At 46.9% G+C, this 17501-nt stretch overlaps 1 protein-coding gene across 1 annotated transcript in view; it reads left to right on the top strand.

Moving 5' to 3' along the window:
• Positions 1–997: 997 nt before the first annotated feature.
• Positions 998–17501, top strand: part of LOC101101087 (guanylate cyclase 2G-like) — a 43348-nt gene continuing 26844 nt past the window's right edge. Inside the window, 9 exon segments of the mRNA XM_011287645.3 lie at positions 998–1378; positions 2805–3150; positions 4703–4812; positions 8030–8215; positions 9642–9768; positions 11414–11567; positions 12690–12811; positions 13454–13617; positions 15987–16124. Of these exon segments, the coding sequence (XP_011285947.3) occupies positions 998–1378; positions 2805–3150; positions 4703–4812; positions 8030–8215; positions 9642–9768; positions 11414–11567; positions 12690–12811; positions 13454–13617; positions 15987–16124 (1728 nt within the window).

Raw genomic sequence — 17501 nt, 5'->3', positions numbered from 1 at the left:
GATGCCAGCCCCTTCTCTGCCAGTGGGATCTAGAAGAAAGCTGATGGTAGATGGGGACTGAACCATTTATACTTATGAGCATTTGCCCAGCTGGTGGCTGGGTCATCTTACCTGGGGATAGCGATGGCTCCCCAAGTGGCCTGCCATCCCTGCAATGTAAAGCAAAATTTCTCTGTAAAATATTATACATGTAATATATCACACGTAATTCATCAACAAAGACCTGTCCTCAGCTCTGCCCTGAACTGCGCAGTGGGAGAGTTCATGTTCATCCATCAGTAACATCTCCCTGGTGCCCTAGGCCTGGGTGAGGGATACAGACTATACCAGCTGTTGGTAATCCCACTCACAGCCATCACTTCACTTAATCTAGAAGAATTTCCTGGAAGATAGGTTCAGCAGGTGATAATAACCATTGTGATAATGATATCAACATCATCAATCACCACCATCATCTAACATTGACGAAATGGCTCTTTGCCCAGATATTATGTCGGGCACTCGATCACTTTTAATCCTTACCATGTCACTTTGGTGAGGATCCCTTTGCAATCTTACCCCCATTTTATGGATCAGGAAGTGAAGGCATAGAGACGGGAAGTAACATGTCCTAGGTCACACAATATACGGTAAAATCAGAATTCCAGCCCGGGGCATCTGTCCACACTTGAGTGGGTCTCGTGATTTTATTTTACTAGCAAAAGGCTGGTGGAGATGGAGTGGGAGTTACATGACCTTCCCAGGACCATGAATTTTGTCAGAGGTGTCACTGGACCCATTACCAGGGCTTTGATGACTCCTTGCCCCAGTTTCTTTTTTCAACACTTGCTGCTTCTAGAGGTGTTAGGACAGACTCTGAAAAGGGAAGGTTTTGGTTAATTAATGCCACTGACTGGAAAGCAAGCTGCGGTCCTCAGGGAACTCTGCACAATCATTTAAACTCCTGGCTTGAGTGGTTAGGAGGCTCCTGCTGTGATACAGGTGTTAGCTGTCATCCATGGCTCCCAGGGTAGGTGCGGAGGCCTCACTCAGATCTGAGCTCCGTTGGGGGATTGAATGTCATGTTGCCCACCCAACACTAGTTCTGACACTCTCGGTCAGCATGCTGGTGACTTGGCTTGAGGCTGCTAAACTCACCGTGGGCTTCCAGGCCCCCTGGAACATCTCTCACCCATTCAGCATGCAAAAGCTGGGTGCGGGGCTCCAGATTGCCATGGACAAGATCAACTCAGAGACAGCAGATTTTGGAAACTTCAGCTGGGAGTTCACTTATACCAACTCAACCTGCAGCACCACAGAGTCTCTTGTTTTCACCAACCAGGTCCAGAGAGAACGGATTCCTGCCCTGTTCGGACCAGCATGCCCAGAAGCAGCAGAGGTAGAATATAGCCCTTCAGAAACTTCGGCTGAGTGTCCGTTGGAAGGGATGGTTTTTAAAATGATGGCACAGGGGCACCTGGGCGGCTCAGTTGGTTAAGCAGCCGACTTTGGCTCAGGTCACAATCTCACAGTTCGTGAGTTCGAGTCCTGCGTCGGGCCCTGTGCTGATGGTTCAGAGCCCAGAGCCTGCTTCAGATTCTGTATCTCCCCCTCTCTCTGCCCCCTCTCCAGCTCACACTCTGTCTCTTTTCTCTCAAAAAGAAAGAAACGTTAAAAAAATTAAAATGATAGTACAGACTGGAATAATCTCTTGGCAAGGGTGACATTACACATACTAACTATGTAGGTCTTGAGTACCATTTCTTTGAGATGTAATGAGACCATGTAATCATAACAGTTAACATTCTCTTTAAGGAAAGCCTTTCAAATCACTAATTATTAGTTCACTCCCTAACTTGTTGATTGTTTAGACTTGGTGCTATTGTACGAAGACCCTTCTTATTCACTCTAATGCTGTCAGCCACACGGCTCACAAAGAGTAAGTGGAAAGTGAATGCTTCGTTTCAAACAGAAAAGTATCATTTGCTTGTGTAGATTTCCCTTTGGTGTGTGTAATAAATTATTCAGCGATGGTAAAAGTAAACGGCAAAGAGTGAAGTATGACAGATTGCAGTAAGCCAGAGCAAGCAAAGTAGACACGTGACTTGTAGCTGTTTAGCTGATGAGATTAGCTTTGTGGAAGTCCTTGGCATCCCGTCTCTGACAGGTGTTAATGCAAAGCTGACTAGGAAGGAACATCACAGTCCTCACTCTCAAACATACCGGGGAGCTATCAGTACTGGGTGCTAACAAATGAAGTTCACATTTGAACTTGGATCTTGATCTCTTCCGGAATTTTTCCTTTGACATATTTCTAGCTTTCCAGAGCCATCCAATTTCCAAAGGCAAATTCAAAGGCCGTGGAGTGTGTCTTCATTCCTCCACCCTGACCCTTCATATCCCCAATTCCCAAATCAGCAGTAATTTCTTACTTAACTCCTATAAATCTATAGCCGATAAGTATTGAATGGTATACTTAACTCTAAACTGTTTTTATATGCCTTAGCTCCTGAAAGAGTTGATCATAAGCTCCTTTAAGAGCAAGATCTCCACAGTTCCTTGTAAATGGTAGGACCCTAATGAAAAGTATTGAGAAGTAAATAAGGAACAAATCGATCAATAAATGCTCGCTATCGTTATTCTTGTCCTTTGAGGTTTTGCATCCTGAGGATGGATCCAAGACATTATCATCAATATTCCAAAAGAGAGGTTTCAGTCTGACCCATAGACTCACTGAATCCGAAGTTTACGCAGACACCTTCCAACGGGGTTTGAGTGTAGCCTAAACCGAGTTATGGAAAGGCATCCTTTTGGTTTCTTTCAAGGTTATTGGCTTGTTGGCCTCAGAGTGGAACATCCCTGTGTTGGACTTTGTTGGACAAACTGCAAAACTGGAGGACAACTTATATGACACGTATGTGAAACTTGTGCCGCCCGGGCACAAAATTGGTGATGTGCTCTAGAAAAGTCTCCGGTACTTGGGCTGGAAACACATTGGGATGTTTGGAGTTCACTCTGGGACTTCCTCCTGGGACAGAGTGGATGAATTATGGAAGGTTGTAGAGAACAGACTCAAATCCCATTTCACTATCACTGCCAGTGTGAAATACATCAACAGCCATCCAGCCTTCCTTCGAGAGAATCTTAGAAGCGTGCCATTGATTGTCAGAAGTAAGTAGGAAAGAGTCTTCCATTGCTTATGTTTGTAGAGACAAATAGGAAAGCAGATGGTTTGGAAAAAACTAAGAACTCTTCATTTTTCTATGGATGTAAAAAGCAGAAGGAAATGGTGCAAAATTAATGATACATAAAAGCACCACCAAGAACAAAGTTATTTTTTCTTTAATGTAAAGTGAAATCCCTGATGCTATAGTGTTATGATGCACAGAGCCAGTTCTGGAAGCATCTTCCAGATGGGCTGGGTCTTTGCATTTGGGTTATCATTTAGAGCATGGGCTGTGGACATAGAAAGCTCTAGGTTTGAAACCAGCCTCTGACACTTTCTAGCTGTGTGCTCTTGAGCGAGTACATTAACCTCTCTGTGCCTCTGGTAAGACGGAGACAATTATCTTAGCTACCTCACAGAATGGTGAGGATTAAATGAAGTCACGCCTGTGAAGTGCTGAACACAATAACTGGTCAGCATGTGATAGCAATTATTTTTGTCATGGTACTTATGAGGCTCTGCTTTCTGGCATGAATTAGTAACTGACTCCTTTCTGTTCTCCCAATAAACTAAGCCCTTATGGCCTTCACGGTCTTGGGACTTGGGGACGTGCTGATCCCTTGGCCTGGAGTGCTACCTGCAATCCCACCCCACCCCACCCAGCCCTCTTTCTGTGGAAACCTAGCTTCCTCTTCTCCTTCCAGACTCAGCCCAGAGCCCACTTGCTCCAAGGAGCCTTTTCGGACTACCTGACCTGGAGCAGTCCCCCCTCCCACCACCACCTCACCCACATCAGTATGAGAGCATCCTTCCTCCCTCACGAATTAGAATCTTAAATGCTCTCCGTAATCTCTTCACTTGCATGCCTTGTGGCTCTCAGCTCCCTGAAGGCAGGGGCCTTCTCTCTTGCTCACTGCTGTATCCTGTCTATAGTACAGTGCCTGACACACAACTGGGACTCAAATAAGCAGATTATCATTTGCCTCCTTTGAAAAAATAAGTCACTACTTCATTTGGGTGTCAAAATGCATGCTGATGTGTTTGGACGGCATAAAACCACCGTGACCTCTGCTTCCTGTCTCCCCCCCCCCCCGGCCCCCCGCCCCCCGCCCATCCAAAGTCAGAAGGTCTGAATGCTCCTGGTTCTGGGTCTTCTGTGAACTCCTCCTAATTGCTGTGTGGCTGATGAGTCACAAGCCAGATCTGTTGCTCTGAGTGAATTACGTGAAGAAACGAGAGCCCAGAAAGTGGTCACAACCTTCTTTTGGCTTATACTTTGGGAGAGAGCGCAGTGAGGACTTTTGTGACACCAGCTTATGTACTGCTGGTGTGGTTCCGGAAGTGTACATGCTGGGAATAGTCTGGGCTTTCCTATTTCCTAAAGCATGCTCAAGGAAAGAAAAAGTCCACGTCTCATTGGCTCATTTGGAGTGGCTTCAGGCTGGACTTTACAAAGTGTGTGTGTGTGTGTGTGCGCGTGTGTGCGTGTGCATGTGTAGTGTGGGCACGTGTGCATGTGAACATGTACAATTGGCCGACTTTGTTTTCTCTTCTTAGTCATCATCTTAATCGGCAGCTCAGAGGATGCAAAAATTATGCTGCTGGCTGCAGAGAACCTGGGACTCAACACAGGAGAATTTGTCTTCATTGTTTTGCAGCAGTTGGAGGTGGTGCTCATGAGCCCTCTATGGTTCCCACAGTAAGAAGTAGCAAGCAAGGAGCACTTGCTACGCACCAGATGCATCAGCTCACTGAGTACTCACTACTATCCCATGAGGCGGGTGCCCTCGTGTTCTCATTGTAGGATCAGGACCCTGAAACTGAGCTGAAAGAATTTACCCAGAGTTCTTCTGCACAGTAGGTGAGAGGTCTCTGGTGGAGCCCTAGGAAAAGCCTCAAAAGGCCAACATACTGGTCCCATTAGACAATTCTTAGGTGGTTTGGTTCATTCGGTAATGGTCGGGATGGCTAAAACGTACCATGTACCTCCTCTAAGTACCAAGGTACACATATTACTTGCCTCATTGCTCTCAACACTCCCAAGGGTCCCGTGAGACAGCTATTCCATGCATAATTTACACGCATCATGGCTCTCTTATTTCCAACAGTCTCGTAAGGTGGATGTCACTAGCATTCCAGACCAAAAAAAAACAGAGGCTGAGCTAACTAAGATACCCTACCCAAGAGCTCAGAGCTCTTGAGGGGAATAGCTGGTCTTCCAAATTGGGTCTTGTGGACACTGGGACTGAGCTCTTTGCCCCGATAGCTCTGCCTTATGGAGTGTTTACTGGATGCCAGACCCCACCGCGAGTACTTGACATACTAAAACCCATTTCAGCTCACACCACCCCATGGAGGGCTACTTCTTATGGGTCCTCTGTGGACTCATAGATGAGGACTCATAGAACTTGTAGACGAGGAAACCGAGATCCTGAAAGCTGAAATAACTTACCAGAGGCCACATGACTGGTAGGAGAGAGAGCTAGTATTTAAATTTTTTTTAACGTTTATTTATTTTTGAGACAGACAGAGACAGAGCATGAACAGGGGAGGGGCAGAGAGAGAGGGAGATACAGAATCTGAAACGGGCTCCAGGCTCTGAGCTGTCAGCACAGAGCCCGACGCAGGGCTCGAACTCACGGACCGTGAGATCATGACCTGAGCCGAAGTCGGTCGCTTAACCGACTGAGCCACCCAGGCGCCCCGAGAGCTAGTATTTAAAGCCAGTGGGCTGTACATTTAATCACCACACCACACTAGCAGGCCACTTGCACTTAGCTATGGACACACTGTATAATTTTTATGGAAGTTTTATCTTTCTAAAATGAGCTTGTTTTATACAATCATGAGCTGAAATAGGGCAAAAGGGAGTAAAGAAAAACGTAAAATAGTGTTCCAGATTTCTTTTATCTTTTTATCAAGAATATTTTCGATTGCCCGAAGTGTCTCAGATCTCTCCGGGCAGCCAGTTGGAATTCTACACATATGCCAGACTTCCCAGAACATCCTCCCACCTTCCCTTGTCACTGCTGGCCACTCCTTTCTCTTCATTTCTGTCCCCTCTGCCTTTAGACAGATGAGGAGATGCTGGGCCAGGTCTCAGTATTGACAGAGAAGCCCTTCAACACCCTTGCTGATCCCAAACCTTGATGATCACATTCCAGCTGGCTTGTAGTGGGAGAAATCATATAGAAGTAAAAACATACCACACAACATCCATGCAGTTGAATTCATGCTGCTCTAAAAAAAAAGAATAGCATAAATCCATTCTAGAAAAAGATTCCCAATGTAGGCTTAGTGAGGGACAAATCAAGGTGCAGAACAGCATTATAGTGTGATACTACTTAAGTAAAATACACACGCATGCAGAACTGACAGGAAGGAGCCATAGGGGAATCGGGGAAGATTTTGTGGTCTTTCATGTATATACAGGCAATGGGTGGGCATTCATTTCATAATAGTAATAATATAGATAATAATGATCATAACAAACCACCTAAACCATAAGAGGAAAATTGAGAATCAATAGTCCTGATGAATGGATAACGAAGAGGTGAGATATATATATATATATATATATATATATATATATATATATATATATATATATCTCACCTCTTCATATATATATATATATATGCACACAATGGAATGCTTCTCGGCGATGAAAAAGAATGAAATCTTGCCATTTGCAACAACGTGGATGGAGCTGGAGGGCATTACGCTAAGAAATAAGTCAGACAGAGAAAGACAGATATCATATGTTTTCACTCATATGTGGAATTTGAGAAACTTAACAGAAGATGGGGGAAGGGAAGGAAAAAAAAGTTACAAACAGAGAGAGAAGCAAACCATAAGAGACTCTTAAATACAGAGAATAAACTGAGGGTTGATGGGGGTGGGGGGCCAGGGGTTGGGGAGAATGAGTGATGGGCATTCAGGAGGGCACTTGTTGGGACGAGCGCTGGGTGTTGTATGTAAGCAATGAATCATGGGAATCTACCCCCGAAGCCAAGAGCACACTATATACACTATATGTTAGCTAACTTGACAACAAATTATATACCTATCTGTATCTATATCTATCTATATCTATATCATCTATATCTATCTATCTATCTAAAGAAGTAAAAATCATATTCCAAAAAAAAATCAGGAGTCCTAAATTTTTCAAGTTTTTTGCCACCCATTGCTAGAAGGTAAGGTTTCTGCATCTTAAGGTCTTGACACCCCAGGTAAGTGTTTTATTTATTTATTTATTATTTATTATTTTTTTGGCTTACTTCCCACTCTTTCAATGCTAGCTCGAAAATGGGTGGGCTCCCAGGCCCCCTGGAACATCTCCCATCCATTTAGTGTGCAAAGGCTGGGTGCAGGCCACATACAGTAATAACAGCCAGCACTGACTGAGGGCTTAACTTACACCAAGCTGGGCGCCAGGAGCTTCCGTGGACTATCTCATTTAATCCTCACGCAACCCACAAGGCAGTGCTATCGCTGTCTGTATTACATTAGATAGGTGAGTAAAAGCAGGGCAGGAAGGCTGTGTACCTGTCCAAGGTGGCAGTCATTAGCTGGTGGAGCCAGAAGTCATAGTAAGGCCTGCCTTTCTCCAGGCCTCAGGTTCTTATTGCTGTGTAACACTGAGATGTAATTAAGCAAAAGTTAAGAGCTTTGCACATAGTGTGTGCTCATTAAATGCTAGCTGTTTATGTTTTCTTTGGCTTATCCCTCGCTTAATAAATTAGAGCCTAAACTTTGTCCTGAAAGTTGTGTTTCCAAGGATCACAGTGAAGAGATTCCAATTTGACGTTGACTTTATGCGGTTCCGTTGAACAGGAGTATTTCGTACAGAATGACTATGTTTATTTCATTGTGTTTCAGGACAGTTTTTGGAAGGAGGTATTGACAAATCAGAAGGTGATGCACTCCTCCACAGTCTATGAGTCAGTGTTTCTCATAGCCTTTGGCTCCTATGGAGAAGGCCCTGGAGGTGAAGACTTCCAAAAACAATTCTACCAAAGGCTGAGAGGACCACCCTTCCACAGCTCCATATTCACGGACGAGCAGGTCTGATGTGGGGCCTTCCTGCACAGGCCCCTGCCCCCTTCTTGAAGGATGTTTGTGTTTGGCTCTGAGAGTCTCCCTCTTATTTCCCCTCTGCTTGCCTCACTCCCCTAACACACACACACACACAGACACACGCACGCAAATGCATCTGTGCGCACACACAGCCACACACTTTCTCATCTTCAACAGTCCAAAATATACAGTAGTCTGATGCTGTCTTGTGAAATCTGCACCCCAGGAGCATAAAGGAGGACAGAGGTTACGAGATGAGAGGTCAGTGGCCTTTGGAATCAGAGACCTAGGCTCCTATCCCAATTCTGTTATTTACTAACTGTGGGCCTTGAGGTGAATTGCTTAATCTTCTACACATCTGTGTCTCCCCCCGAAAAATGGGACTCACAATGACATCTGCCTCTGGGGTGTGGTTTTGAGTATCTAATAATACAGAACATGGAATTAGCAGAACTGATACCAGTGGGACCTCAAACCTCAACAATTTCCTTTCCCGGCAGGATGCCAGCAGCAGGAACCAGAATGGAGGGATCAGAGATGTGGAGCCAGGACAGGTCAAGGCAAGTAGGCGGTCTGGAACAGGGAGAAGAAGGTCGGGAGAGAGATGAGCAGCCAGTGGCGGTCTCTGTATGTGTGGGATGATGGGGGAAAGTGTCTCATTCCCACAGAGAATTTTTTATAGAGACACCATTGGCCAGAGCTGGAACCACTTCCAGGGTGGGGCTGAGCTGACCTTGAAGGTGGTGATGGGTCACTGATGACAGGCATTCCATTAGGAACAAGGTGGCCCGTTGTGGATCCTCACACAAAAGAAAAGATGATCAACTGACAAATATTGGGGGAGTCGTCTACTAAGTGTCGGCTCTGTACCAGGTTCTCCAGGGAGAACCTGCCTGGCCTCTAGTCAGCACTTAAATTTTTGTTGACCAAATGGATAGAAGAGAACATGTATTGAAGACCTACTATGTTCCAGGTAGTGAGAATGGGAGTATACCTATTCTACCTCATTTAACTATCCTTATCATTACCGTGACAGCAACCCTCTCATTTTGTAAATCGGTGAGGTGAGATTCAGAGAGATTCAGAGAGGTTATGGAACTTACCCCAAGACTCACAGCCAGTAAAGCAGCAGGGCCAGCCTGGCTCTGAAACCTGCCCTCTTTCCATTAAACCATACTCCCTCCCACCCGTGGCCCAAAGAGCCGTGCCTGACCTGCAGGATCACGTGATCTCCCCGGGCCCAGGTGGCCCCAAGAGGCCAAGTGTGGTCCGTGCTATGGGATTTGATGGCACAGGCCTGGGCACGTGGAGGGCCCTCCTCTCCCTGGGGGACAGCGGGGACCACGGGTGTGTTCCAAGGTGAAGAGGACAGAGAGAGAGAGAGTCCTCCCTGCGTTTGCCTCCCTCCCTGAAGGTGAGCCCTTACACTGCCTACCTTCGCGACGCGGTGCTGCTCTATGCCCAGACGGTGAGGGAGCTGGCGGCGGCCAGGCGAGATTTCCGAGACGGGCGGCAGCTGGTGGGCACCCTGAGAGACTCCTGTCGCGCTGCACTGCGGGGCGAGTGGCTTGCCCGCTGCTGGGTTTCCTCGACTGGGGCCTGCTGCTGCTCCCATGGTCAGGGCCCGGAGAAGCCGGGCTGTGGCTGGAGGCTTGCCTCACCAAGTCACAGGGTCCCTCTTTCTTAGGGAGATTCTTCTTCAAGGGCTGGTTGAGGTTCAACCTCCCGGCTTCCATGGGCCACTCTTCCAGGTCTATCCAGAAGGCTGCCCGGACCAGGGGAGGGGGCCTCAGGGGCACATCATCCCCCCCCGTCCCCGGCTGCCACCACCGCGCCAAGTCTCTCCCGCCAGCTCCTTTTGAGCCGAATCTGTCTAGAATGAAACTCAAAGTCTGTGAGGACTGCCTCATGGGCTTGCTTCCATAATGCTTCCCATCCTGTGCCCTCTCTGACTGGGGTGCTGGGCCTGATTCCCAAGAATGATCTCTAATGATGGGACTGCCCGGTCTGGCTCTGCTCGCAGGGGTGAGGATAGGCTGGGAAGCAAATCACCCTGGGTGCTCAACAACGGCTACCACCTTTCAGTGCACTCCAGTTTCTCATTCCTAAGACAGGGATAATACCCCCTGATCGGACTGGCCCTGGACAGAATCAGGATATTTGTCTCTGCTTCTCGTATTCGTTTCTGCCACACGGTGGCGGGACCACAGCCACAGAACTAGTGAGTGCCAGGGGCCTTCACACCAATCGAAAAGAGGCTCTTGGCCAAGGAGGTCAAATTAGGAGATGAACCCCCATCGCCTTGTTGCGCCATAAACAAAGTACATGCTGAAGGCAGCAATTCGGGTTGTTGCGTTTGTGCCAGCTCTCTGTGCAAACCTCAGCAGGGAGCTGGGCTCGGCCCTCACACTCGGGATGCCAGCACGCGTTCGCACGGCCCGGCAGCGCGGGGTCCTGGGGAGAACGCGGCACTTGGAGCCTAACAGGCCTGCCTCTTCCTGGCCCTGGAAACTCAGGGGAGTCTGCCTCCAGCCTCTGCTTGTCAAGGAGTGGTGCCTCCCCGGAAGGGTCCGCTGGGGCTAGTCGTGTGAAATCACCATGACCTGCGGTGCTGGGCACACAGCAAGTGCTCAATAAATGGTCATTTTGTGTCCTCTCCCCGGTGGGAACGAAGCTGCGATAAGTCCTATGTCAGACCATACGTCCTAGTCGCTGGTATGGAAGAGCCGTATTTTGCTGCCCTGGGATCTCTAACATGTCCTTTGTGCGTCGGGTTGAGCATATCCTGGGGCACCATGTCGGCACCAAGCACAAACCAAAACTAAGAGGGAAGAGGCTCGCTAAGAACAAACTTTGCAAACTCATGCCCTGGGGCCTGGCAGGCCATCTGCCCCCTTTTGTCACATCTGATTGTGGGTTGTTTGGTTTTTTTTTTAATGCTGGATGGGCTCCCCAGCATAGGCCTAACAACACACATCTGCCTGCCCAAATGCCCTGCCCCACCAGGGGACCACTCTGAACCACCTTTCCTTTTTCATGCTCCTCCTTGACCCTGTCTCAGATTTCCTGAAAGGACAAGAACCTCACTGCTGGCTTTTGGTGGCTGCTGGGCGGGGCTTCTGCTCATCTGAGCTGACAGACTGACATTTCCAGCCACATGCTCCCCTCTGTCCCCCTCATCGTAAGCATCTTCTCTCTTCCCAGGAATCACTGGCCCCGTGTTTGTGGACTCCCAGGGAGAAAGGCACGTGGATTACTCAATCTATGCTCTACAGAAATCTAGAAACGGGTCCCGCTTTCTTCCTTTTCTTCAATATGACAGCGATCAGAAAGTAATCAGGTACCGGGTGGATCTTTATGTTTAGATGGTGCTACAGGAAGGGACCTGGGAGGGGGCGGGGGCTGGGGGTCCTGCCGGGAGGCCGGTTTAGGATCCAGCTCCTAGAATGCACCACACAGGTTGTCTGTTGCTCCTGAACTCAGGTGAAGGTCTACTCTGGGCCTTTAAAATAATCTTGCCCTTGCTTGTGGGTGTGGCTCAGCCACTTCAGATCCTAGTTTAGAACACAGCACCCCCCAAGTGCACCTCCACGGGGACCTAGGCCTCCTCTTGCAGCCAGGCAGGTCCCACAGGCGCGATCTCAGGGACAGGCCCTGCCCTAGGGGTGGGGGAACACAGCACCCCCTGCAGGGTCGAGTCCCCAGCCAGCCAAACCCACTCAACCCAGGTGGCCTGATTCCCAAACAGACAGCTTTGTGGACACCAGGACCTGCGTGTCATCCCGGCTTCCTGTACCCAGGAATCCCTGGGGGAAAAAAATCCGGTTTTGTTCTCTCGGCTGTAAATCAATGAGAAAACTAAAAGGAAACCTAAAGCTTAATTGAATTGCTACTTGTCCCCACCATCACCACCCCCAATCCAGATTTGATTTGACGCTTTTCTCCCTCCCTACCCTTATGGAATTTTAATGTGCCAAAGCAAACTGGCCCAGGAAATGAAATAATCATAATCCTCAGTAACAAACAGATCCTCGGTATTGTAGGAACAGGCATTCTCCACGAAGGGGGCGGTGTTTTGGTGTGTGCAATGTCAAGGTGCTGTGTAACAAGATTTGTCTACATCAAACACGGGAGAAAATCCCAGCAACACCGGGGCATTGGCACATCACTTTTAAATCAAAAGTGACAGGGTTCCAATCAAAAGATTAAGTCAGCTCTTCTCCGCAACAGAATGATAGTGCCCTTCCATGAATTAGATGATCTGCAGGTGAGTTTGAAGAGTCTAGGTGAGGTGTGAAAACTGGATGGGTCGCCAAATGTTTGAATTAAGAGACCAAGGCTTGCTTCTTGCAAATGACGCGCCTGTTTCAGTCGCTTCTGCTCTGCCTAAGGTAGTGACAAAGTAGAATAAATATGCAGTGGGCACTGACTTCTAATTGTCTTTTTTTTTTTTTTTTTTAAGACCCGTGAGGAATCTCTCCACTCTTCCTTGGCCCCAGGGCTCACTTCCTGAAGACAGACCCAGCTGTGGATTTGACAATGAGCTCTGTGGAAAGGCGCCTGCTTCTACCGGTCAGTGCGGGCGCTCAGAGAAGGCGGTAGGTAGGGATTCTCCCCAGGAGGGTATCTCAACAACGGTGGCACTGTTGATGTTTGGGGCAGGCTACTCTTTGTGTGCGGACGTGTCCTGTGCACTGAATAGCTGCATCCCAGGCCTCTGCCCGCTACAGGCTAGCCACGCTCTCTAATTGCAGCCACCCAAAAAATCTCCAACATCACCTGCCTCCCCTGTAGAGAACCTCAGCTCCAGGGAAACCTGGCCCCCGGGATGTGAGTCTCAGGGACTTCATTTCTAAGGAGTTAGAGTCTGAACAAGGGAGTATTGCCTGGTGCTCCTGGAATTAGATGGATCATAACAGAGAACAACTCTAAGAACTCATAGTGAGCGTTCAGTAACAGTGGTGGTGGTACTAGAAGTCATCCCCATTGTCTACAATGGAAGTTTCTATCCACAGGGGGAGGTGGGTGCAGTTGCCATGGAACCAGAGGGGAGGTCAGAAAAGAATTCTTGGGAGAGACAAGTCTGAGTGGACCCAAGACATCCTAGCTTGGGCCCAGGCCTGGATAGCCTTTGAGGCATCTGTGTGGCATGACCAAGCTGGGGCCAGAACATGCTCTCTTCTGTTCTTCAGCAGGCTGTAGTGATGACATGTCCCTGTCCTCCAGGCGTGACTGCTGTGATCCTCGCTATGACCCTCTTGATTACTGTCTTGGGAGCTGTCATCATAGGTCTTTGGTTAAGGATTCAGAGGGGAAAATTGCAAAGGCGAAAGGAAGACATTTGGTGGCAAATCAATTATGATGACATCACCATTCTGCCCCCAAACAAGGTGAGGCCACAGCCGGCCCAGATAGCCACTTCCTGCTCACGGCTAGTGATTTGTGGAAGGGACCTCATCTAGGAGTTTCTGAAAGCTGAGGCTGACTCATTTATAAAGTGATTTGTGGAAGGGACCTCATCTAGGAGTTTCTGAAAGCTAAGGCTGACTCATTTATAAAGTGGGTGCTTAATGGAGCCTTTAGCCCCACATTCTGGCTCTGGGCCTCCCACTTCCTTGATGAATATCCCTGGGAATGTCATTTCTGGGCCTTAGCTTCTGAATCCTTATAAATGATCAGATGGTCTCGAAGATTCCCTTCAGCTCTATTACCCTGTGGGTGTAAGGACTCATATATCCTGCTCAAATATCAAGGCTGTCTCCCCGGCAGCATTTTGTTATTTTTAAAACCACATGAACTCCTTTAACCGGCTGACGACGAATATAGTAAGAATCATTTGCTCAACGACCTCTTCTGAGGGAGGCGAGCCCCACGGAGGTGTCTATAAGGTGAGACAGAAGCCCCATAAATGGAGTGAGTAAATGTCTCAGCCGCATCTTCAGAAAGCAGGTGACATTTGGGAAGAGGGATTTGCTAGAGATGACCAGGAGAGAAGTAACGCAGGGTGAGCCAGGATTTATATATTTATAAATATGTTAAATATTGATTTAATATACATTAAGTAAATAAATGTATATTTATTACATTGAATAAACATAACATTGTTTGATAAGGGTGTAACATTTACATAATTTCAAAAACTACTACCATGACTGTATCTTATGACTCAGTGTATTTTAGCTTGAAATTTTGAAGTGTCTTTCCTTTCTTTTTTCTTTTTTTTTGTTATTAATATTAAACAGTGCAATCTTTGCAAGCATACGTTGATTATTTGGGAGGATTTATTGCCCTACCGGAAATGTTAGTAAGAAATGTTCTTTAGATTAGAAAGACGGATTCAAGTTTCTATAGGTTTTTTTAAACAATTTTTTAAGTTTATTTATTTATTTTGAGACAGAGAGAGAGAGAGAGAGAGAGAGAGAGAGAGAGAGAGAGAGATCACAGGGGAAGGACAGAGAGAGAGGGGGAGAGAGAGTGAATCCCAATCAGGCTCCACACTGTTAGCGCAGAACCTGATGCAGGGCCCGAACCTACGAACTGGGAGACGATGACTGAGCTGAAATCAAGAGTTGGGACGCCCTGCCGACTGAGCCACCCAGGCACCCGAGTTTCTGCAGTTTAATAAGAGCTCTCTGTTCCTGGGAAGAGGGAGAGGGAGGGAGTAAATTTTGCTTTCACCTCAATTTATTAAAAACCTACAACTGAAATGAATTTTAAAGATCAGTAATTTTAGAATTTCAGAGAGTACTTGCTCAGGAGTACATGCTACTCAAGATATCAAGAGAATAACAAGAATCTATGTATTTGACCAGATTTATGAGTCTTAAATATCTCAAAGCAAAAGAAAAGTGTTCTAGAATGTTGGTGCTTGTTAAAAAAAAGCACTAAAGTGAGACCAAAGTATATAAGTTTGTTCTCACGGACATTTAGATTAACTGTGAAGATAAGGAATGCATTATGGGTCATAATCAAACATTTCTCTCATGTATGCGTTGTTCCTGTTATATTGGCTTTCTTTTCAAAATTGTAGTTTGTATTATTCATTTCTTTTTAGTGGTATTCTTGAATGTACTATTCATTCACTAAATGAGTTGTGACTTTCAAAAAATAAAGGTCACTCAGAGGAGCTGAAATCAAGGAAGCTCCAACACGTTAGGACCAGATCAGACTTCACTAGCAAGTTGTTTCCAAAGTCCCTGGGGGTTCTGGGGCTCACTGGTCTGGTCCTGGGGTGAATGACAGATTGGGGGTGGAGATGTGATGGAGAAGAATACTCAGCCTTCTTCCCTCTTCAACCAAATCAGCTCTGCTCTGTCCTGCCCGGTTTCTACATTAGGGTTCCAGGTAAGACTCTGCTTGAAAAACAGCATTCCTCTGTTTTAAATACATTCTCTAGGTGTTAGGGAGGCACTGGGGTTATTAAATAGAGAGGTAATGTGGTTAGGTGCTCATTTCAGAAGAGGATTCTGGCATCAGGAGACACATCGAATTAAGCGCCAGAGCCAGAACTTGAATTTGGGCCGTCTGACCCCAGAGCCTTATCCATGACAACTGTCTGTGGTGGTACAGACACAAGAGTGACTCATGTAGTAGCCAAGCATTTACACTTTGGGTCAGAGGGATCAGGACTCAAGGCCTGACTTTCCCCACTTATTAACTGCGTGACCTTGGTGCCCATTTTCCTGAACTATAAAAGGCACACTCTCTTCGGTACTTGGTCGTGCTACGGAGAGCAATCGGGTTGCATTGTGTTTTACAGCCATCCCAGAGATGCACGCCCATGTCGAGAGGAAGCAACAGTAACTCATCTAGGGTGATGATTTCTGGGGATGCCAGTTCCCTTGTCAAGAGCCAGCAGGTGGAAAAGGTCTTTTATGCCCCTGTAGGGCCTTACCAGGTACTATTGAGGGCAAAGTGACTGCATGCATGTTGTAGTGTGTGTCTCTGTCCCCTGTCCTTTCTGCCAGGCAGGGCACTGTGAATAGGGGAACACTCCAAGTAAAAGCCAGGGTGTTCTTGTGGCTCCAGAGCGGTGCGTCTCAAACTTCAATGTGTACATGAAATACCGGGGCTCTTGTTACAAAGCCGATGCTGTTGAGTGGGTCTGGGGTGGGGCCTGAGATTCTGCATTTTCCCTAACAAGCTCCCAGGTGATTCCTACGCTGGCTTCTAGACTAGACTCAGCTCTGTCCAAGAGAACTTGCCATAAAGAGGAAAATATTCCAAATCTGTGTGGTCCAGTATGGTACTGTTCTAAGACTATTAAACATTAGTGTGCTGGGGAACCGGTTTTGAGTTTGATATAATTTTAATTTGGGGGGAACCTCATGTGGCTAGTGGCTACCTTATTGGACAGTGTCTTCGTAGAGCATGTATTACTGCCTCCTTGGTACGACTTCAGCACTGACGAATTGGCTGCTGCAGTATAAGCATGGACAGCCACCAGAGCCTGCGACATAATTCCTGCCTGCCCTTTCTCCCCCTCTCTTCCACTCCCCAGACCGTTATGGCTGCCTGTGCTTAGCACCCCTCTAGAAGTTCAAGTCCTCTGGGTGAAAAATATGTGATGAAAAAAAATCTCATGTATAGTGTTTGAAATATACAAAAAAAAAAAATATATTATCTGGGAGGTCCCGGAGAGCAGGGGCCAAAAGCTCTAAGCAAGGAAAATTTTGTTCCTTGCTCTAAATTGGGTTTCATGAAGATTGGAACCAAAGCATTCCTCTTGCAACTGAACTTATTTTTCTAAATGTTTACTTGGGTTTTCGAACTACAAAAAAACTGTCTTGAATATTATCATCCATAAAACCCTGAGCACCTTTATTCATACAAAACTGTGTATAATGGTCCAGTAGCCATTTAGAGATGGCAACCAGGAAGCCACAGAATATCTCTATTGATTAATCTTCCTGAAATATTTGCTCTCTTCTCCCTCAAATACCATCACTGGGGTCCCCAGCTCTTTATGGTAGTGTCCAAACTCTTTAACAAGGGTTCAAGGCTGTCTACTGCCTAGTCCCAGCCTACTTTCAGAAAAATTGTTTTTCGTGGCTGAAATCCTATACTATCCAGTCAGTCTTACTGCTTAAGCCATGTGTGTTTTTCACCTTCGACGATGCCATGACTACTGCCCCTACCCCACCCCCTCTGGAACCTTCTTGCCCTTCAGAGTTCAGCCTTAGCATTACCTCTTCCAAGAACCCTTTCCTCTATCCCACGGGGTGCCTTCCTCCTTGGGAACCCCCATCATAGACCAGAGTCTTTTGCAATTAAC

This window comes from Felis catus, chromosome D2 (genome assembly GCF_018350175.1).
Source record: "Felis catus isolate Fca126 chromosome D2, F.catus_Fca126_mat1.0, whole genome shotgun sequence".
NCBI classification, from domain to species: Eukaryota; Metazoa; Chordata; class Mammalia; order Carnivora; family Felidae; genus Felis; species Felis catus.
Note: the sequence above shows the minus strand (reverse complement) of the source record. Positions and strands in the feature narration are given on the sequence as shown.